Genomic DNA, 24,072 nt, shown 5'->3' with positions numbered 1-24,072 from the left:
TGTGGTGGAGACCAGCCTTACGTACACCGATCACTGCTGTGCAGTGAAGAACTGGAAGCAGAAAGGGCCTCCAGCTCGTACAGCAGCCGAGTTTGCACGTCGCTTCTGCTCTCACCTGACACCTTTTCTTGGCTTAAAGTTTCTGACTCATCATTTTCACGTAAAGGCAGGATGATGAGGCCTTCCTAGCTTTCTTGCTAGGCACTGTGGAGGCAGACCATGAATAAAAAGTAAGAAATGGCCATGAAAATGCAATTAATCAGCATTAAAATCTCTTGTCTTCTAAAACAATGAATGAGCTCCTAGGACACTGCATGGAGTATTTTCTGTTGTTATCATTCTCTATTGTTAAATTGTAACATATACAAAATAAATATATGCCATATAATATATAACTATATTATCAGTCTATAAGAGTAACTTATGAAGGGTGTGATCAAGCAGATAGTAACGTCATATAACCTAAAGATATCCAAGTTTCATGCCCCGTGATAAATTCTACTTATAGATTCCTATTCCATGTGATCAGATTAAGTGGCCCTTGGACACTGGCAAGATTCTGAAGGTTCACACTTCGACATGGACTTTCAGTGATAGGTGGATGTATGAGAAGTAGGAGGGAAATAAGGTGATTTTCATGCCCAGTCCTAAAAGCCAAGACAAACACTCTCTATAGACTTCTGCTTTGGAAATAACCCAGCACAAGATGATTGGCTTATCTCCACATAATGAGAAATGTTCCTTGACTGACTCATTCTCTTATTAATCTCCATTTTCATAACAAAATATTTCTTTTTTCCAATCAACCAAAGGAAAACTTGTTATACATTATTAGACACTGTATCTGAAACAGCACAGTGCCTGGCATACAAGAAACACTCAGAAGTATTAATGTTCATTACAATGAAGTTTCCATTTCTAAAATGTCTGCATAGTAGATACAACCTATGTAAACGGCTCGTTATGGATTACGGAGGTGGTTAACCATTGCTTTCCACAATTTCCCCGTAGTCGCTTCTTCTAGGACCTGAGGTGATGCCTTACCATAACACAGCAGAAACTATTTTGTCATTTGATTGGGTTAACGTGTACAGGACAATCTAGGTAGTTCATTCCCCAACAATAAGGTATTTCCATTTCCTATGAAGGAATTAATTTAGAACAACTCACAGCAGTTTTATGACAGGAATACTGGCAAACTGGGTAGACTGTTCCACTCTCTGGAGATGGAAGAAATAGCTGATTAAATAGTGCTCAGAAGGAAAATGCTGCAGGTGCTGGCTCTCCGTTTCCACACTTTAACCCACTGTCTCCAGCCTGTCCTCTGGAAACATCCACTTATGCCACATTCCTTTAATCATAACGTTTGGGGGAAAGACTAGGTGGTTATGGCCACTGCCTGGTTTCCTCTGCACCCTCCCCTTACAACCTCTCAAAATCCAGATGCTGGAAGTCTGTGGATCCTCTAAGACTGTTCATCCAGAGGCTTGGATTGTGCTCAGCACCTCCCGGCTCTCAGGACACCTCTGTGTCTCATGGGATCATGTCCCTCCAGCAATGCCCTCCACGCTCCCGCTGCCCCCTATGAATGCACACAAGGCTGTGCCAATTACATGATGATATAGTTGAGCCTTCCTCCTTCCTGGAAAACAACAGAGCTTGAACAGTTATATTTGGATTCTTCTGGTTCTGGATCCTTAGCCTTCTTCCTCCCCCAGGAGGCAGATTTCTTTTCACTGGAGACTCTCAGGGAACAGTGTGATTCTGCCTCTCAGGAATTGTCACGGGCAATTCCTCTAACTGTTGGTAAAAGCTAACAGGTAAATGCTAACAGGTAAATGATAAAGAAGTAAAAGTAGGGGCGCCTGGGTGGCGCAGTCGGTTAAGCGTCCGACTTCAGCCAGGTCACGATCTCGCGGTCCGTGAGTTCGAGCCCCGCGTCAGGCTCTGGGCTGATGGCTCGGAGCTTGGAGCCTGTTTCCGATGCTGTGTCTCCCTCTCTCTCTGCCCCTCCCCCGTTCATGCTCTGTTTCTCTCTGTCCCAAAAATAAATAAAACACGTTGAAAAAAAAATTAAAAAAAAAAGAAGTAAAAGTAAAAGACAAAAAAAAAATCAATAGTTATAATGAAAGCTATATTATGGGTAACTGCTACCCCAGTCTGTGTACAAAGCATGATATGAATTCCATGAAATGCACTGTTGCAACCAAATCTTTGACAACTCCATTAGTATAAAATATTAAGATTTCAATTTTTTGTCTGATTGAACAAAACTCATGAAAAACAATTATGAAAACTACATAAGGAACATTCATGTCATATTACATCGATGCAGATACTATTTATTCCAACTATTATAAAAAACTCAAATTAATAAATCATAGCAATCTTGTTACATGAGTTTGACAAAGTGTCTACTTTTTTCTATCAAAGGAAATAATAAAATCATCAAAGGTCAAAGGATATATATTAGGATAGATAAATAAAACTGTAAATACAGATTTACAGGAAAAAACTGTAAGGTACTGAATGCTTCTTACTTAAATGCTACAGAAAAGTGGGTAAGGTACTACGTTCCTATTATTGTCATGATACAAAGGCAAGGAGACATAGGAAAGGATAAAGTGTCATTTCGGTAGAAAATTCTCCTGGTGGGAGCCCTCTCAGGTGAAGTGAGAACGTGTTCATGGGAACCTCACACAAGTGCTTACATCCCAAGTATACATTCTGGTTTGTACTTTTTGCTTTAAGTCCTCTTGAATTACAACCTGACAGCTTGAATGTGATTAAAATGTAGTTCTCCTACAGTTATCACTCCCTAATTCAAACACAGAGCCAAGGGGTTTTTATTAGGTTTCTCCATACAGGACGAGACAGCTGTCCTCTCCAACATTCTCCCCCTTAGTAACAGAATACAGACTTTATTTGTGGCAAATGCTCTGGTTCAGGAACTTTTCTCAGCTTCTCTTGCAGCGAGGTGCACCCACACCTAGCTCTGGCCGAGAAGATGCAAACAGAGGCAGGTTGGTATGACCAAGAGGTTTCCTGAAAGGAGGGAGACTGCCCTCCTTTGCCCCTCTCTGTCCATCCTGTGGCCCGGGAGCCCAGTGTGACATCCGCTTCAGCCAGGCTTACACCTTGCACACAAAGGACAACTCCAAAGCTGGGGGACGTTGGAACAGAAGGCCAGAGAGACGCGAATTCTGGGCAAAGTGGACTTCATTGTGTGAGATGTGTAAACTTGTATTTGTTAAGAAGGCACAGGTGTTTGGGAATCTTTCACTATGCGCCCCAGATTCAGTGGTAACCTCTCAAGCAGGTGGTTCGGGTAAGGTGAGGAAAGCTGCTGGGATTCTGTGGACTTTCTATCCTGGACACAGGACTTTGCCCCTCTCCATCTGTCAGCACGAAGGAGCAAACGTGCTTGTTAGAGCTTTCTAATCGAAGGACATTACTTTAAGTATCATTAAATGGCCTTAGCACTGGAAGAATGCTAAGGAAGTTAGTAGCAAGTTGAGTTAAAAGGGAGAGTTTTGTGGAAGGAGACCTGGCTGGAAGTGAAGGGACGAGAGAAGAAAATAAAGGCGGGTGTTCAGAGCTACAGAATGTTTTGGCACAGGTGCACAGCCTGTCTGGGAGAAGTGCTAGCATGGTCTTTCCCCTAAAATACGCGGGTGTGTGCACTGCTAAGTAGGAGTTGTACGTAGTAGCAGAGCCTCTAACATAACGCATTCAAATCCTTAAAGTGTCCCAAGTAATATGCTCTCCAAAGAAAAAAGATACTTATTCCAGGAAGAGTAATACACACTACTAGTTACTTAGTTTGTATTTGTTCATATTTGGCTTTTTAATTAGCATTGTTATATGTAATTGTATAGCTTTATGCTTAAATATATGTTTCAAATAAGCAATTTTATGAGGGAAGGAGAAATGGAGAGGAAAGCAGTTTAATAGAATGAGTGAAGGTTATCAGTTTATTCAAAACATATCCATTTGAATGGAGCCAGAGGGTGTTAGGCTAAGCAAAATGATTTCAGTCATGTGTGGAATTTAAGAAGCAGGCAGATAAACATAGAGGGAAAAAAGAGAGAGGGCAAACCATAAAACAGACTCTGAACTCTAGAGAGCACCCTGGCGGCCACCAGAGGGGAGGGGTGGATGGGGAAATGGCTGATGGGGATGGAGGAGGACACCGGGCGGAGCATCAGGGGTTGTAGGTGATGGGTCACTACATAGTACACCTGAAACCAGTATTACGCTGTTTCCGCGAAGCCTGCGTTAGCACGATGTTGACAAATGCACGTGTCAGGGTAGGGTACTGAATAATTATGTGGATCTTTTTCAAAAACTGCCTGACCCTGATTTGCTAGTTTCTGTGGGCGACTGCTAGAAGGGGGGCGAAGATGTTTGTTTAGGAAAAATCTCTTTATTTTACTCATAATCTTACAAGATGCCGTTGACGAAACAGGGTGGATCTCCAAGAAAAAGACGACACAAGCTGGAAGAACTGGGCAATAATTAATCCCCACTTGTATATGTCCATATGTCACCACATGCTGTGAGTTTTGTATCCTTACCCTCCTCCTGAATGCGCACGGCTCCCCCACGTACGACACACAACACACACGTGACACTGTCTCCCACGCACACAGACACGCGCACACGCATGCACACGACGCACGCACACTCACAGGACGCGCGCACACGTGCTCACGCACTCACAGGACTCGCGCGCACGCACAAGGACACACAGGACGCACGCGCACGTACACGCATGCGCGCACACCCTACCTCCCGTCTCAATGCGGGTCGGCCGCGTCCTGACGCTGGCTTGTCGCAGGGCACCGACCTGGCCAGGTTCGCGCTGAAGACTGGGCACAGGGAGCCCGAACCAGAGGACCTTGGCTGCCGGCTGCAGGACCAGACCCACAGGCAGCCGACACTGCTTCCTGCCGTCTCTCTGCTGCGTCTCCTGACACACACCTGTGTCACCTGCCAGCCAGTTGTTGACCTGCAGTGCAGATGTGACCAGTCCAGGATGTCCCCAGTCAACCTGCTCGGGTCTCAGCCCTTTCTCTTCTGTTAAGTGTTGGCCTTGCCGAGTTAAATCAGTCCCCTGATTGATCTCCGGTATACATAGTGTGCCGTTGATTAGCTGGACGTCTTTGAGCTAATTAGCAGTGCATCCCTGGAGGTCCCTGCGATGCCGCGCCCCTGGACCCCACGCTGGACCAACGGAAACAGGTGGTCTGCAGGGGACCTCCTCGGCTGCAGCCACCCTCCCGAGTCTGTTCTGGTGAGTTTCCCGGTTGAGCTGTTTTAGGTCTTGCATGTACACCTGAGTCTTGGCCAAGTTAGCGTTCCGTTGATGTTTTGATGGTGCACAGCCAGTCGTGTCCGCAGTGGTGCCAGCAGACCGGATTTTCAGTCGTGACCTTTGCATTTCGAGTGTTAAGTGATTTCTGTCCAGTGACAGATCTTGGGAATCCGGCCGCAGCCAGGCGAAGGGTGAATCTGATTCGTTCGGTGTGTAAGTGCGTGTGCTAACTTGTGTGAGGACTCTTGTCTGTCTAGCAGGGCTGTTTTCTGGCCCGGGAGTCCCAGGGTGAGAGGTTTAGTCTTCTGTCTCTCTGACTTTTGCTGAATCTTCTCTGTGCGTTGTGTCTGTACGACTGTGAGTGTTCCCAGCCTGAAGCTCAGGACTCTGTTCCTCCCCGCAACACTCTGACTTTTTAAATGTAGATTCAGGGCAGGCCCAATAATTGTCGGTGTGCAAAATGGAGTTTGTGTGCCAAAGTGTATCGTAGCATCCCAGGTTCTCCAACAGATATTTTTGGTGTTAACAAAATTGTATTGTATTGTAACAAAATTGTATTGGTGTTAACAAAAATGAAAAGAAACTGAATCCCCGGTCTCTCACATTCAGCCTTCTTTGGTTTGCTAAAGTCTTTAAATGATGAAAGAGTTGGAATCCGTGCTCCTTCACGCCTCCTTACGTAAGATAAGTCAAGTCATTGCAAATTGGACAAATTGATTCAGGACAATGAGGGTTTTGTATAGCTGTGTAAATCAACATTTAGTATTTCCCAAACCTTAAGCCAGCTCATCTTTTAATAAAAAACTGATGGAGGGGCGCCTGGGTGGCGCAGTCGGTTAAGCGTCCGACTTCAGCCAGGTCACGATCTCGCGGTCCGTGAGTTCGAGCCCCGCGTCAGGCTCTGGGCTGATGGCTCAGAGCCTGGAGCCTGTTTCCGATTCTGTGTCTCCCTCTCTCTCTGCCCCTCCCCCGTTCATGCTCTGTCTCTCTCTGTCCCAAAAATAAATAAATGTTGAAAAAAAAAAAAACTGATGGAAACCAATGTCACTATGTTAAGGGACATGAGCACAGAAGGATATCTCACCAAGTTCAAAGGGAATCAGGTCACTACTAGGATTTCTCATCAGTGAGGATTCTGGAGTGATCTAATGATATTTAGTGGCACGTCTTTATTTCCTTTGTTGTACATGAACGCTTTGGTTTCTATTTTAAATCATGTTCTATTACTTTTATGGATCTAATGTGCACAAGAGTTGATAAAATTTTCAATTTTTATAAATAAGAGGTTTTTTTTTTTTTTCTCAAAAAAATTTTTTTTTTCAACGTTTATTTATTTTTGGGACAGAGAGAGACAGAGCATGAACAGGGGAGGGGCAGAGAGAGGGAGACACAGAATTGGAAACAGGCTCCAGGCTCTGAGCCATCAGCCCAGAGCCTGACGCGGGGCTCGAACTCACGGACCGCGAGATCGTGACCTGGCTGAAGCCGGACGCTTAACCGACTGCGCCACCCAGGCGCCCCAAGAGGTTTTTTTTTAGCAAACAGATCAGTATTCCTTGTCTTCATAAAGAGGGAGATAATGAAAATATTCCTCTTGAAATGCAAAGGCGTCCTGTTTGTTTTACAAGTAACAGTATACTATCAGCTTATCCCATTTGACATGGAGTCTTAATTGTTTTATAAAGTATAACATACATAATGAAGAAAACACTAAACCTAACTGAATTACCACAAAGTGGGAACAAAACACATTCAACCACTTCCAAATGGAAATCTAGAATGTTACCCCACCTCCGGACCCCCTCATATCCATCCCATTTGCTGTTTCCACATTCCTCCCCAAAGGTAATCATCATCCAGATGTCTACAAAGTTTGTTTTACCTGTTTTTGAAATTTTCGTGCGTCCAAACATGTAGTACTAATCTTTCCATCTGACTTGTTTCTGAGATTCACCTGGGATGTTGCAGGTAGCGAGGCTTTGTTTCGTTGCTGTATGGTATTATATATATGGATATATTACAATTTTATCGATCTACTTTACTACTGATGAATAGTTGGCAATTTCTATTTGGTTTTATTATTAATACTGTTTGCATAAGCATTTTAGTTGAGCTATTTTCTGCGTATCTGTAGCAGCAGAATTCCTGGGTACTAAGATATGCATACGCTAGGCTTTAGTAGGTGCACTGCCTACTGGTTTCCAAGATGGACGAGCCACTTGGACTCCCACCAGCCATGGATGAGAATTCCATCTATGCAGTTTGCCAACACTTGGAACTATCAGTCTGTTTTAGTTTAGGTAACCCTGTAAGCATGCGACGGTATTGAACTGTGAGTTTAATTTGCATTTTCTTGGTGACTAATGTAGGTGAATATCTTTTTGTATATTGATCGGTCATTTCATTTTTTGTGAAGCACTTCAGGACATTTTTCATTAGGTCATTTGTCTTTTTCTTATTGATTTATAAGTATTTATATATTCTGGTCTAGCTTTTGAAGTTGTATTATAAACATCTTCTCTCACTCTGTGGTTTGCCTTTTCACTTTCTTAACGGTATCTTGTGATTAGCAGAAGTTTCTAGAATTAATGTGGTCTAATTTATCAGTTACTGCCTTTATAGTTAGTGCTACTTATGCATTAGGTTTTTTTAAACTTTTGCTGACCCCAAGATCATGATCATATTCTTCAGGGTTATTTTCCCAGATGGTTTAATATTTTGCCATTCAAATTTATAATATCTAAACTCTATGGGGAAGTAGTTTCTGAGGCAAAGTGTCAATATTTATTTTATGTGGATAGACAAAGTACTATTTATCTTATTAAATATCGCCATGCCCCCTCTCCACTGCCAAGTTCTTTATAAACCTAACGTCCAGGTTCATGTGGGTCTGTTTCCAGATCCTCTACTGTACTTCACTGTTTTCTGTGTGTATTCCTACACCCATAAGAGACCATAATTGCTGTCTCTTTATAATAAATCTTCATATCAAGTAATCCAAATCCTCTGACTTCGATTAGAAGGTAAAGTTGCAAGCCTGTCTCCCTCATGAGCATAATCTAAAATTCCAGCTAATAATTAGCATTTTTAATCTAGCAATTTATAAAAAGGAAAACAGACTATAACAAAGTTGATTTTATTTTAGGAATTCAGAGTTCTTTTTAATGTTAAAAAGTCAGTTAACAGAATATATTATATTAGAAAAAATAACAAGGGAAAATTATATAATCATTTCAATAGATGTAGAAGTCTTTTTTTTTCTCTTTAGACAGTAAAAGCTGTATAAAATACAGCATCCATTTACGTTAACATAAAGACACACCTAGCATTACCAACAATAGAAGAGAACTTTCTTAATCTGATAAAGGGTAGCTGTAAAAGTCTCAGAAGAAGGGAAGGTCCCTTATGCTTAAAAAAATTCAACAAAATTGAAGAACCAACCATTTTAATGGAAATTTCCCAGGGTTATAGTTACCATATGTGACCAAGAAATGAAGCCTAAAAGTTCGGGACCATGCACACACAAGATCCTTTGAAATACTCCATCCTGCACCTCTTACATCCTGAGGTCACAACAGACTATCAGAATAGACACTGCTTGGTAGCCCTTACCTTTCTGCATGTGATACGTATCAGGCCTGTAAATGGGGGTAAAACCCACTAACTTTTCTTTTTAATTCTGCCAAACAACTTGAATACCAACTTTATTTACATAAAGATAGAATCCAGAAAAGATCAGTGTATTTGAAAAACCAAGACTCAATCACAAAACCTACTCCCTACCCCCTCTATCAAGTCACAAACAACATAAGATACGTAAATGCTTAGGGAGGGTGGATAGTAATGATCCCTTAGAGAGGATTGGGAATACAATGTCTGTAATGTCTGAAATGTGATTTCTCATCCTGTATACACTTCTGAAATACAACACCTGTACATAGGGCACACACACAAGCATATACATATTAGAAAAAAATGAGGAAATTTATATTGGGATAGAAGAGGAATGACAGACCAAGAGAATGAGAAGGCAAGCCACAGACTGGGAGAAAATGTTTGCAAAAGACATAGCTGATAAAGGACTGGTATCCAACATATACAAAAAGCTATTAAAACTCAACATTAAGAAAACGAACAACCTCATTAGCAAGTGCACCAACAACCTTAACCTCAGCAAGGAACAGATGGTAGATCAGCGTATGAACAGATGCTCCACATCATACGTCATTATGTAAACGCAAATTAAGGCAGCAGTGAGATACTACTGTATACCAATTAGCATGACCCAAATCCAGAACACAAACAACACCAAGTGTGTGTGACGATGTGGAACAATAGGAACGCTCATTCATTCCTGGTGGGTATGCAAAATGGCGCAGCCACTTTGGGAGACAGTTTGGTGGTTTCTCACAAAACTAAACACACTCTTACCGTGTGGTCCAGCAGTCACACTCCTTAGTATTTACCCAAAGTGGTTGAAAACGTATGTTCTCACAAAAACCTGCTCATGGATGTTTATCATAGCTGGATTCGTAATTGAAAAATCATGGAAGCAAGGACCAAGATGTGCTTCAGTAGGTGAATCAATAAATAAACTGTGGTCCATCCACGCAGTGGAATATGATTCATCACTTTTTAAAAAGAAATGAGCTATCCAGCCGTAAAAAGACATTGAGGAACTTAAATGCATATTAAGTGAAAAAAGCTGGCCTGAAAAGGCTGTATACCCTAATGATTCCAACTGTATGACATTCTGGAAAAGGCAAAACTATGGAGACAGTAAAGAGTTCAGTGTTTGCCTGGCGTTGGGTGAGGGAGGGATGAACAGGTGGAGCACGGAGGACGTTTTGGGCAGTGAAAACACTCTGTATGATACTATAATGGTGGGTACATGTCATTGTGTATTTATCTTAAACCCACAGAATGGACACTGAGAGTGAACCCTCATGTAAATAATGGACTTTGGGTGATAATGATGTATCAGTGTGGGTCCATCAATTATAACAAATGTCCCCTCTGGTGTAGATAGTGGGGAAGGCTGTGTGCAGAGGGGCAGGGGAATGGGCGGGGGTCTCTCTGAATCTCTCAGTTTTGCTGTAGATCTAAATCTACTCCTCCAAAAATGAAGTCTTTATAGAAAAAGATGTCAGAAATTTTGTCACATCTTCAAACAGCTCATTTTCACTACTCTTCAGGAGAATTGAACTATATACCCACTGCTCAGACATAGGTAGAAAGGACCACTGTGTGTCGCCACTAATAAAATAACTTGTACATTACAGTCTTTGAGAGTAGATGCGTTTTCATATTCTTCTGCTGTAAATTTACCCAGATGAAGATGTGGTCATTTTTTTCCCTCTGTTCCAAATGTGAAACCATAACTTGCAGAAGAAGATAGGAAGAGAAGTAATTAAAATTTAATAAGACGTATCGATAGTAGGAATGTTCTTTCGATGTTTGGGCTGTTTTCATAGTACATGCAAGATATTTGGTTGTGTCAAGCCTACACATCCTTGCCTCGAGGTAGGCCTTTCATCCAGCAATGGTTGCATAAAATGTAGCATCTATGAAACCGGAACTGGGGAGGGAGAGGCAAACCAAGAAACAGACTCTCAACTATAGAGAACAAACTTCTGGTGACCAGAGGGAACTTTGGGTGGGGGATGGGAGAAACAGGTGATGGGGATTAAGGAGGGCATGTGTCATGATGGGCACTGGGTGATGTATGGAAGTGTTCTATCACTAGATTCTACACCTGGAACTATTATTACACTGTACATTAGCTAACCAGAATTAAAAAAAAAAAAACCTTAAACACATGGCATTGGGGATATCTATTCTGTGTGCAGTACTTACATGCTTTCTTCCTTTTCATTTTGGAGAAAAATGTCTATTTTTCTATTTTGCCTGCTGAGAATGCTGATAAAGATGATTGAGCACCAAAAATAAAATTTATACTGATTGGGAAACAAGTGTTTTCAGATCAAAAGCCATTGCTGAGAGATATACATGTTGTCTGTATATTGGCCATGAGGAAAAACTTCCATATGAGAACATGTTGAATTTTTAAAATATGCTAAAAGAGGCTGCTAGAAGGGTTGGATAAATGAACAAACAGGCAGAGGTCTTGCAGAGAGCTCTCTACACATCCACACCTTTTTTTCCAGAACTGTGTCAATGCTCATAGCATGGACGTGGCTCCCTGAGGATGCTTCATTCTAATATTGACTAAAATGAGGTCAGAGGTACAACAGCTATACTGACAACACAAGAAAATATGGGTGGAGGAAATTAAGTTCCCTCTTGAGTATAAGGGCATTCTTCTAATTTTGTGGCATAATGTAGTTATTTCAGACAGTCCTCTTCCTGTTTTTTAAACAAGTCTCAAGATTAGCCCCTTAATCATCAGTTTTAATGTGCCGTGTGATAAGAAAACTTACTTGGTTATTAATTTTAAGACTTCATTGGAAAAGACAGCATGGCAACAAATGCAATACTTTACTAAAATCTATGAATATTCATTATCTATTTTTAGAGCTCTTTCATTATTTTAGGGGGAGAATAGTCAGCATTTTATTTCCTCTGAAATACAAAGGTAATAGGAATAACAGGCAGCCACTGCTATTGGGACCGTGGTGATGGCGTCCATGGCAGGCATTCTGGGAGTGAGGAACACGAATTGCAAGGAACCACCTTCTCCTAAGCCGTGCTCCACCCCTGCTCTTCTCTCCCCAGTAGCTTCTTTACTGCTCCCTTCACATCCCTGTTTCTCAAGGTGTAGATAAGAGGGTTAAGCATTGGAGTTACAAGTCCATAAAAGAGAGCAAGAAGCTTGCCTTTCAGTTTGGCTGAATTGCTCTTGGGCGCCATATATGCATAACCACTGATAGCTGAGCCATAGAACATAACGACCACCAGCAGATGAGACCCACATGTGTTGAAGGCCTTCTTGCGACCCTCAGTAGATTGGATCCCAACCACTGCTCTGACAATGTTGAGATAAGAGAACAGAATTAATCCAACGGGGATAACTTTTATGATGACCACAGCTGCATACATCTCGACTTCGTTGGTCCGTGTATCAACACATGATAATTGAAGCATGGCAGGTACCTCACAGAAGAAATTCTCTACCCGATATTGACCACAGCGAGGTAACAAGAAAGTTAACACTGTTTGCACCAAGGAGTTACTGAAACCTGTTCCCCAAGCCACCGCTGCCATTTGTTGGCAAAGCCGAGAGTTCATGATAACTATGTAATGGAGAGGCCGGCAGATAGCGACATAACGATCAAAGGCCATTATTGAGAGAAGTATGCATTCAGTGGATCCTAAGCCAAGGAAGACGAAAAGCTGAGCTATGCATCCCGTGTAGCTGATGTTTCTCCGGTGGCTCTGTATGTTGACCAGCATCTGCGGGACAGTGGAGGTAGTGTAGCAGAGGTCCAAGAAAGAGAGATTAGCCAGAAAGAAATACATGGGTGTGTGGAGTCTGGGATCAAGGTGTGACAAGAAAATGATGGCTGAATTTCCGAGGAGGGTCATTATGTAGAAGGTGGAAACAGCCACAAAGAGAACCATTTCTAGTCTGGGCCATTCAGAGAAGCCCACCAGAACAAAGCCATCGGGGTGAGTAAAGGTGTTGTTGAATCTTCCCATTTCTGGAACACTACTTGCCAGAAACAACACAGTCAGAATCCTGGGAGCTTTGTTATCCTGTGGTTAGAACCTGATGCTGGCTTATGGACTTACAAGCAACACAGAAGCTGGGCAGGGGATGTGAAACAGAGAAAATAATTAACATACTGCATTTTATAACTTCAGCAAGAATAATGAGAATTAACAATTACATATCTGTATCTTAACAACCATGTTTTGTTTTGTTTTGTTTTGTTTTGTTTTTGTTTTTTTTTAACAACCATGTTTTAATCCTTGATCTTCATTTAGTTTGCTAAGTGGGAGTATTGCAAAGATCAAGATAGTAAAGAGGCATTACTAATTATTTGTTACAGAAAGAAGGTATCATATCTGTTAGGATTGGGAGAAACCGAGACATTGGAGCTTCAATAAATCTCTAATTTACTCAATTTTTTCTAACTTAATTCATTTCAATTCATTTTTCTTGCTGATTTTTAATGGATTTCTATTATAGCATGTAAAATTACCACCCTTGAAAGTCACCATCAGTGAAGGTAAATTCTCCTTTCTTCTCCTGGTAATTAAGTCAATATGGCTAAAACCCCAAGGACCCAAGGTAATGCACTCATGGAATTAATTTATCATGATATTTAGCCAAAGGGTAATTAGTAGGAGTTAACACAGCTAGGACTAATAGCACAAACATTTTCACTTAGTTTACTTATGTCAAAAACACTTTTGTATTTGTATCAAATATCATGAACTAAAAAAAAGTGTGGTATTCATGGATGGCCTCACTGTTCCTTCCATTAAGCCACACCTCCAAGTACAAAGATTTTCAAAACAGGCTGTCCTGTAATAAAGCTTCAGTATAATATAATCTTCTGTTTTCTGGAAACTGTGATTACACAATGGACAGAGCTGTGAAGAACATTATATAGATTCTCCAGTGTGAGTCCTGGATGTGATAATTACCAAATATATGACCTTGCACATACACACACACATGCTGGGCATGTGCTTCATTTTCCTTATGTATCAAGCAAATATATAATTCAGGAATGTTATACTCAAACTTTGAGCAACGAACAATGCATCACATAAATATAAGTATTACTATTAAGATAATAATTGTCAGTCAAGAAGTGATTCCATGAGTGAAGGGCTTTTATAAACACTTTAATTTTTAGAGAAGGTAACTTCTTTTTTTTTTAATTTTTTAATATTTATTTATTCTTGAGAGAAAGAGAGTGCAAACAGGGGAGGGGGAGAGAGAGGGAGACACAGAATCTGAAGCAGGCTCCAGGCTCTGAGCTGTCAGCACAGAGCCTGACAACAGGGCTCGAACCCACAAACCATGAGATCATGACCTGTGCCAAAATCGGACGCTTAACCAAATGAGCCACCCAGGAGCCCCTCCTTAAGAAAACATTCTAGATGTATGATTAAATGCACAAAAATATTTACGTGCTAGGATAAACATCATTGCCATATGTACATTATGGGAAAATTAGAAAAAATAAGCTTGATGTTTCAGAACAGAGAAATGTCAAAGATCATGTATCCATTGATTAGACTATTACATAGTCAATAAAATTAATTTTAAATATGTAATACCTATTCATGACGCTTACAATGTCTTAGTATGTGGGCAGGCCTAATATAAAATACGAAATATTTTCCAAATATTGCTGTAATATATGAAAATGTAAGCATACAAAAGCATTGGAAAGCACACTACAAGAATGATAATTTAGATTATCTGTGACTTTGGGATTATTAATAGTTTTCATTATATAATTGTGTTCTGCATTTCCAAATTTTATTCAATGATTAGGCGTTCTTTTTATAATTAGCCAGTAAACACTGGATGTTAAACAAGGCACCTGGCCCAAGGAGCAGCCCTGTGTAATCCTACTTTGTTCTGGTTATACTGAATAGTCCTTGCCGAGCTATATGCCATGGCCTTGCTATTGTATATGTTAGAAGTCCTGGTGCTTGTTATTAATTTTTTTTACTGTTATACAGTCTACTGATTTTGTGCTTTAAATGTTCTCACTCCAGAGTATTGATTAAATCATTCAAAGAGGCAGTCACTGAGAGTAGAGGCCGCATATATTCTATTTTTATACTATTAGTTTACTGTCCTTGAACAATTGACTCAGGTAATTTTCACATGAGGGTTGTTAGGGAGATTCAATGAGTTGATGTAAAACAGCACAGAGGTGGATAGAATAAAGGATTTAAATCCTAATTGTTTTTATTGTGGCACGTATCTCCCCATGACCACTAAAATACTTTAGTCATCAATTTATTTATAATTAATCATATCCATAGTACAAATATGCAGAATTCTTTTATAGGCAGGAAGGAATAATGAAAGTTTAGGTACTTTGGGTTAAATTATTATCCTGATAAAATGTACACTGTTACCATAGATACATCATTCACCACTCATATTGTGATTTGTTTGATATGAGGGAAAAGAGAAGTTATCGCATAGCCTATAAAAGCTTCTGAGTATGGGGAGGGGTCCTACCTTCAGATGGTGCAGAGAGGTTTTGAGACCCAGACAAGTTGACCTGAAGGAAGAAAGGCAGTGAAAATAGAAATGAAGTCTCCAAACTTGAAGTTTCACCCAATTCATAATTTAGTCTGAGCCAGTTGTAATGTCCACACCTTCAAAGGATATTATTCACTACTCTTTTTGAAAGAAAGAAAGAGAAGGAGAGACAGGGAGGAAGGAAGAAAGGAAGGAAAAGGAAAATTTTGATTTTAATGACATTTCCTGGAAACAATAATTGTTAAAAAGAACTTTTATAATAATACAAGAGACAGATTTCAAAGACTAAGAATCATGAAGATGTATTCAGAAATATGTTTACATCCTAATTCATCTAAATTACATTAAATAAATACCTCACAACAATCATTTGAAATGAATTTTCCTCAAGCTGTCTTAGTATAAAGTATATTTTTAAGTGCATAATTTCTTAGTGTCAAATAGTGTGAAATATTTTTTCTTTCCTTATCTTTAGTAGAATAGGAGCGGTGACCAAGAGGCATAATTAAAATGGTCCTGAAAAAAAAGTGCATCTCTTTGTATCATTTATGATGCCTAATGGGTGTAATAATACCGTGCATGCCAGCAAACTTCCTGGACTATTCACTAAATTCACTCATTCACTAAAATGGGTTTGTAGTGTCCCTAAACCACTGGTGATCATTTCCAGATTGCTAATCATGTACATGCAGTAATATGGTTCCTTGGTAAATAGGGGTTCATCCACTTGATTATTGAGGTCATTTCCCAAACCTCTAAGCAGACGTCTTACCAAGTCTACATTGTTTTGGGGGAAGAGATCACTCATGCTTCCAGAGAATTGCCCAGCATAATTTCCCACAACTGTCGTTAGACCTTCCCATAAGTAGCAATCCCAAAATTAAAAAAAAAAAAACAATTGTCCAACTTAAACTCAGCACCTTACTTTACTCTTGTTACTTAAATATTTGACTATCACAATTCTTTTTCTTTTACTCTAAATAAGTTTTATTCCTAAATTATTTTTAATCCACATGCCATGATCATCCCTTCCCTCTGCTGTACTCTGTAGCCTAAGACAAACCCATTTCCCTAAGACAAACCCATTGTTGTCGAAATGACCTCCAGTAAGGAAAAATTTCAGTCTCTAAGGTCAAGGAGAGCATAACCAGTAAAAGTAATTTCCCTCTCTCAGAACTGAGGCTCCTTGTGCTCTGAAAGTGTCTCTGATGTCCCTCGTGCCCTTACCTCTTGGGTTTGTGGCATTGTCCAAAGTCATGTTTCACTCCCCGAAATCTCCTTCTCTTCTCCACCGTTTGAAATATTACAGGGGTACCTGGGGTCTCCCTGTCTTTTAATCCTCAGGAAATGTGACTATAGGATTGGGGTTAGAAATGTTGACATTAGGGAACCAATCCCCCATTTGCAATTAAGCAAAACTCTTGGAGGAAGGAGTTTGGGCCATGGGGAAAATATTAAAAAGTAGTATCATAAATGGTTTGCAAAGCAAATGAATCCTCCTGAATTCTGCCATTTGGCTCTCCTTCCTATAGAATAAATCCTGCATTTCAGAGTTAGCTATTCCCCAGATTTTTTTCTACCTCTATATTTATGAACACTTAAGCTACTTTCCAGCTTCAAGGAAAATTTCAGATCCAACTATAACTTTCTTAGGATCATTTTATTGAAATAGTTATTTTTTCCCACAAGGAATCAATGCTTCCTTGAGGGCTGAGAATTGTAGGAAAAAATATATTCTCTGGATTGAATTTTAAATCCATAGTCCCTCTTGGTAGTTATACATACCTAACTTGTAAATCTTAAAGTGAATATTTAGTGTTTACTTTGTGCGAGTTATTTTGTCACTAGAGCTTAAGATGAAATACATCATTTACTTCTCCCTAGAGCCTCACCAATATAGTATATTGTCAACTTTTGGGATTTTGTTTCTCTTTCTTTCTTTCTTTTCTGGGCTGTAAATACTCTATTTTATTTTTTTAAAGATATGTGTCTTTATTTTTATTCATTTATTTTTAGTTAATTGGATTTCTTTTTCAAACTGATAGTTGAGAAATGGTATCTTATTGCCATTTTATTTTGCATTTTTTATTTTGAATGAGACTGATATTCTTTTTATATATTTAAAGGCCATTTAACCATTTGTGAAATATCTGCCCATACTTGAAGATGCTGCTGCCCATTTCACTATTAGCTTGTAAATATTTTTCTTCTTGATTTTGGGGAGCTCTTTATACATTACGGGGTTGGCCCTTTGGCAACAATATAAAAGGAATTTTTTTGGTTGTCATGGGTGGTTTGACCTTTCTTGTTACATTTTTCCCATTGAATTATACATGCAGAAAAATGTAAAACTTCTAAGTGTAGCTCAATGAATTTTGATCAATGAATTTTGAGAGTATAAAGACTCTTGTAAGCCAAGAGAGAATATATCTACCAAGTCAAAAGGTCCCTGTGTGGCTCATCCAAGTCACTAGCCCCTCCAACATGATTTTATTATTGAAATTATAAGTCATATTTGCTTTGTTTTGAAATTTACATAATTGAATTCATCTGGTATATACTATTTTGCATCTCAACATTGTGTTTGCAAGATTCACCTATATTTTTACATGTACCATTAGTTCATTGATTCATATTACTGTATGCTTCTATATTTATGAATATGATACAATCTATTTATTCTTACTATATTTGGAAAGTTGTATTGGTAGGTATTACAATATGGATATATCCAGTTGTACATGTCTTTCAGTGAACAAATTTATACATTTCTTTGGGTATATACCTAGGAGTAAAATTTCTGGCTTAGATGGTATTGAGATTATTTATTTTTAGTACAAACTGCTGACTAGTTTCTGAAGTAGTCAAGATAATTTATTCTCCCACCAGCATTTATAAACATTCATTTCTACCATTCGTAGCCTCTTCAATTGGTAACATCAGATTTTGAAAACAGTATCCTTTCTATTTGGCATGAAAGGGGTATCTTATTTTGATTTAATTTTCATTTCCCAAATGACTGAAAGGATGAACAACTTTTCAAATTAGCCATTTATATACCCTCTTTTGTAAAATGTCTGTTCTTTTATCCATTTTTTTCTATAAGATTTTATCTTTGTCTTACTGATTTCTAGGGGCTCTTTATATATTCTAGATACATGTACTTACAAAATAAATGCACTAGAAATATTTTCTCCAATTCTGTAACTAATATTTTTACTCTTTTAATAGAGTTGTCTTAACTTTTACTGGGAATTTTTAAAGATAAGCAAATACAAGAGAATAATCAGAATAGATCTGATGTATCCATCAGAGAGCTTCTAAAAAGTATCAATAGATGGCCCAATTTGTTTAATTTATAACCCTTAACCACGTCAATACTTATTTTTGAACAAATCCCAAACATCATTTATTTCATGTGTGTATATTTCAGTATTCATCTTTCCTCATCTGCAGAGACCCCAAACTGACCCCTGGGTATCCCTAATGCTCTATATACCTCAAGCACAGCCCTTGCACACCCTATGGCCAACTCCCAGATCACACTCCCATGGATGATGAGTGTGACCTTTGCAGATGGCTAGCAAGGAAGCACAGAAAGCCAGCGTGACTCTGTTGATTTGGGAGAAGGTTCACAAACATGAGCATTTCAGGGCACCAGCCCAGGGAAAACAAACAGGAGGTTATCAGCACTCAGCATGCTTTTGTGGGATTGACCACAAAAAGAAGACATACAATCTTAATAATTGTCTACCTGCCAAGGGAGAACAGGAAGTAAAGAGTGGAAGCATCCACAGAAATGTTCTGAGAGCCTCATAATACCTGGCTAGATTGACCAATGAAGGTCTCTCTCTCTCAAAGCCAGTGAGTAAGGACTGGAGGAAGTGACTGCTTCTTCAAATGCAAAGACAGAAACACCAGACTTCAAGCAGTAGGCAACATCAAAGGGTCATGACACCACCAAAGGAGAACAATAATTTTCCAGTGACCAACCTCAAAGAAGTGGATATATATGAACTGCCTGACAGAGTATTCAAAATAATTGTTTTAAGGAAGCTCAGTGAGCTACAAGAGAACAGAGTTAAACAATGCAATGAAATTGGAAAAAATACATGAACAAAATGAGAGATTCAATAGAGACAGAAATCATAAAAAAGAACCAAATAAAATTGCTGAAGCTGAGTATTACAATTAATGAAATGAAAAAAGTAATAGCAGAAATGATCAAGCAGAAGAAAAAAAATCTATATGCTGTAAGACAGATCATATGAAAAAACCAGTCAGGAAAGGAGAAAGAAAGAAGAAAGAAAGAAAAAGGAAGATGGCAGCATAGGAGGACGCTAGGCTCACGTGTCCTGCTGATCGCTCGGATTCCACCCACATCTGCCTAAATAACCCAGAAAACTGCCAGAAGACCAGCAGAACGGACTCTCTGGAACCAAGCTTAGACAAGAGGCCCAGGGAAGAGGGTGGGAAGGGCAGAGAGGTGGTATGCGCTACACGGACTGGTGGGAGGGACCCGGGGTGCTGGAGGGGCAGCCTGCCCAGCAAGGTAGAGCCCCCGAGTCTGGCTTGCAAAAAGTGGAGGGGTAGACTTCGTGAGCTCCCACAGCCAGCGGTACTTAACATTTGGAATGTTAAAAGTCAACAGCTCTGCTCTCGGAGAGTGAGAAGGGCAAGAGGATGCTGGGACGGAGAGTGGTTGAGTCCTGGAAAGACAGGGCTTGGCAGGGGAACAAAGGCACTGGCAAGCGCCATCTCCCCCTCCCATACCCCAGCCAGAATTCCAGTGGGAACCAGTTCCTGCCGCTGAACTTGCTTGCACTGCACAAATGCCCAGCGCTGTGCTTCTGTAGATCCATCCTTCTCATGGGACTGCCTCCCTCCCAGCGCTGCAGGGCCCCTCCTGCAGGGGACCACCCATGGCAAAGCGAGCTAAGCCTAAGCCTGCCTCTCCCCACCTCCCCCCTGCCCCCGCCCCCACCCCTGCCCCGGTGCACCTCGCAGATCCACCCCTCTAATATGCCCTGGCCAGATCCCACCGAAGCAGTACCACAAGCCTGGCAGTGTGCAAGCAGCCCAGATAGGGGCCAACCACTCCACAGTGAGTTCTGCCCCTGGGAGAGGGGAAGATAAGGTACACACCAGTCTGAATGTTGCCCCAGTGGTGGGCTGGGGGCAGACATTGGGTCTAACTGCGGCTCCGCCCACCAACACAAGTTATTCTGGACAGCCCAGGGGAAGTGCCCTGCAGTTTGGAGCTACCACAGGGACTACCCAAAGTGATGAAATGGAAGAATTCTCCTCAAAATAAACTCTAGGAAGTAGCGACAGCTAACGAATTGATCAAAACCGATTTAAGAAATATAACGGAACAAGAATTTAGAATAATAGTCATAAAATTAATCGCTGGGCTTGAAAAAAGCAGAGAGGACAGAAGAGAATCTATTGCTACAGAGATCAAGGGACTAAAAAATAGTCATGAGGAATTTTAAAATGTTATAAATGAGGTGCAAAATAAAATGGAGGTGACTACAGCACAGATTCAAGAGGCAGAGGGGAGAATAGGTGAATTAGAAGATAAAATTATAGAAAAATAGGAAGCTGAGAAAGAGAGATAAAAAAAATCCAGGAGTATGAGGGGAGAATTAGAGAACTAAGTGATGCAATCAAATGGAATAATATCCATATCATAAGAATTCCAGAAGAAGAAGAGAGAGAAAGGGGCTGAAGGTGTATTTGAACAAATCATAGCTGAGAACTTTCCTGATCTGAGGAAGGAAAAAGGCATTGAAATCCAAGAGACACAGAGAACTCCCTTAAGACATAACTTGAATCGATCTTCTGCATGACATATCATAGTGAAACTGGCAAAATACAAGGATAAAGAGAGAATTTTGAAAGCAGCTAGGGATAAATGGTCCCTAACATAGAAAGGTAGACACATAAGGGTAATAGCAGACCTATCTGCTGAAACTTGGCAGGCCAGAAAGGAATGGCAGGAAATTTTCAGTGTGATGAACAGAAAAAAATATGCAGCCAAGAATCCTTTATCTAGCGAGTCTGTCATTCAGAATAGAAGGAGACATAGAGATTTTCCCAAACAAACAAAAACTGAAGGAATTCATCACCACTAAACCAGCCCTACAAGAGATCCCAAGGGGGATTCTGTGAGTGAAATGTTGCAAGGACCACAAAATACCAGAGACATCACTATAAGCATGAAACCTACAGATACACGATGACTCTAAACCCTATTCTTTCAATAATAACACTGAATGTAAATGGACTAAATGCTCCAACCAAAAGACATAGGGTATCAGAATGGATAAAAAAAACAAGACACATCCATTTGCTGTCTGCAAGAGACTCATTTTAGACCAGAGTACACCTTCAGATTGAAAGGGAGGTGAAAGAACTATCTATCATGCTACTGGAATTAAAAAAAAAACCTGGGGTAGCCATACTTATATCAGACAAACTAGACTTTAATTTAAAGGCTGTAACAAGGGATGAAGAAGGGCATTATATCATAATTACAGGGTCTATCCATCAGGAAGAGCTAACAATTATAAATGTCTATGCGCGGAATACAGGAGCCCCCAACTATATAAAACAATCACAAACATAAGCAACCTTATTGATAAGAATGTGGTAATTACAGGGGACTTTAATACCCCATTTACAATAATGGATAGATCATCTAGACACAGGATCAATAAAGAAGCAAGGGCCCTGAATGATACATTGGATCAGATGGACTTGATGGATATATTTAGAACTCTGCATCCCAAAGCAACAGATTATACTTTTTTCTTGAGTGCACATGGAACATTCTCCAAGATAGATCACATACTGGGTCACAAAACAGCCCTTCATAAGTATAAAAGAATTGAGGTCATACCATGCACACTTTCAGACCACAATGCTGTGAAGCTTGAAATCAACCACAGGAAAAAATCTGGAAAACCTCCAAAAGCATGGAGGTTAAAGAACACCCTACTAAAGAGTGAATGGGTCAACCAGACAATTAGAAAAGAAATTAAAAAAATATATGGAAGGAAATGAAAATGAAAATGCAACAATCCAAACGCTTTGGGATGCAGCGGAGGCAGTCCTGAGAGGAAAATACATTACAATCCAGGCCTATCTCCAGAAACAAGAAAAATCCCAAATACAAAATCTAACAGCACACCTAAAGGAACTAGAAGCAGAACAGCAAAGACACCCCAAACCCAGCAGAAGAAGAGAAAAAATCAAGATCAGAGCAGAAATAAATAATATAGAATCTAAAAAAACTGTAGAGCAGATCAATGAAACCAAGAGTTGGTTTTTTGAAAAAATAAACAAGATTGATAAACCTCTAGCCAGGCTTCTCAAAAAGAAAAGGGAGATGACCCATATAGATAAAATCATGAATGAAAATGGAATTATTACAACCAATCCCTCAGAAATACAAGCAATTATCAGGGAATACTATGAAAAATTATATGCCAACAAACTGGACAACCTGGAAGAAATGGACAAATTCCTAAGCACCCACACACTTCCAAAACTCAAACAGGAAGAAAGAGAAAACTTGAACAGACCCATAACCAGCAAAGAAATTGAATCAATTATCAAAAATTTCCCAACAAATAAGAGTCCAGTAACAGATGGGGAATTCTACCAGACGTTTAAAGCAGAGATAATACCTATCCTTCTCAAGCTGTTCCAAAAAATAGAAAGGGAAGGAAAACTTCCAGACTCATTCTATGAAGCCAGCATTACTTTGACTCCCAAATCAGACAGAGACCCAGCAAAAAAAGAGAACTACAGGCCAATATCCCTGATGAATATGGATGCAAAAATTATCAACATCAACAAGATACTAGCAAATCGAATTCAACAGCATGTAAAAAGAATTATTCACCATGATCAGGTGAGATTCATTCCTGGCATGCAGGGCTGGTTCAACATTTGCAAATCAATCAATGTGATGCATCACATTAATGAAAGAAAAGATAAGAACCATGTGATCCTTTCAATCAATGCAGAAAAGGCCTTTGACAAAATCCAGCACCCTTTCTTAATAAAAACCCTTGAGAAAGTCGGGATAGAAGGAACATACTTAAACATCATAAAAACCATTTATGAAAAGCCCACAGCAAATATCATCCTCAATGGGGAAAAACTCAGAGCTTCCCTCTGAGGTCAGGAACTCGACAGGGATGTCCACTCTCATCGCTCTTGTTTAACATAGCATTTGAAGTTCTGGCATCAGCAATCAGACAACAAAAGGAAATCAAAGGCATCCAAGTTGGCAAAGATGAAGTCAAGCTTTCACTTTTTGCAGATGACATGATACTCTACAAGGAAAACCCGATGGACTCCATCAAAAGTCTGCTAGAACTGATACATGAGTTCAGCAAAGTCGCAGGATACAAAATCAATGTACAGAAATCAGTTGCATTCTTATACACTAATAATGAAGCAACAGAAAGACAAATAAAGAAACTGATCCCATTCACAATTGCACCAAGAAGCATAAAATACCTAGGAATAAACCTAACCA

General features: G+C 39.9%; 1 protein-coding gene across 1 annotated transcript; it reads right to left on the bottom strand.

The window, feature by feature from the left end:
• Window positions 1–11,880: 11,880 nt before the first annotated feature.
• Window positions 11,881–13,022, bottom strand: LOC121018363 (putative olfactory receptor 2B8). The gene has a single exon (XM_040457103.1). It carries the CDS (start codon window positions 12,974–12,976, stop codon window positions 12,017–12,019), a length of 960 nt encoding a protein of 319 aa, XP_040313037.1. The 5' UTR covers window positions 12,977–13,022; the 3' UTR covers window positions 11,881–12,016.
• Between the last annotated feature and the right edge of the window lie 11,050 nt (window positions 13,023–24,072).

Source organism: Herpailurus yagouaroundi, unplaced genomic scaffold, assembly GCF_014898765.1.
Source record: "Herpailurus yagouaroundi ecotype Mexico unplaced genomic scaffold, PumYag 219, whole genome shotgun sequence".
Taxonomy (NCBI): Eukaryota; Metazoa; Chordata; class Mammalia; order Carnivora; family Felidae; genus Herpailurus; species Herpailurus yagouaroundi.
The sequence above is the reverse complement of the archived record's forward strand: the minus strand, read 5'-3'. Positions and strand labels throughout refer to the sequence as shown.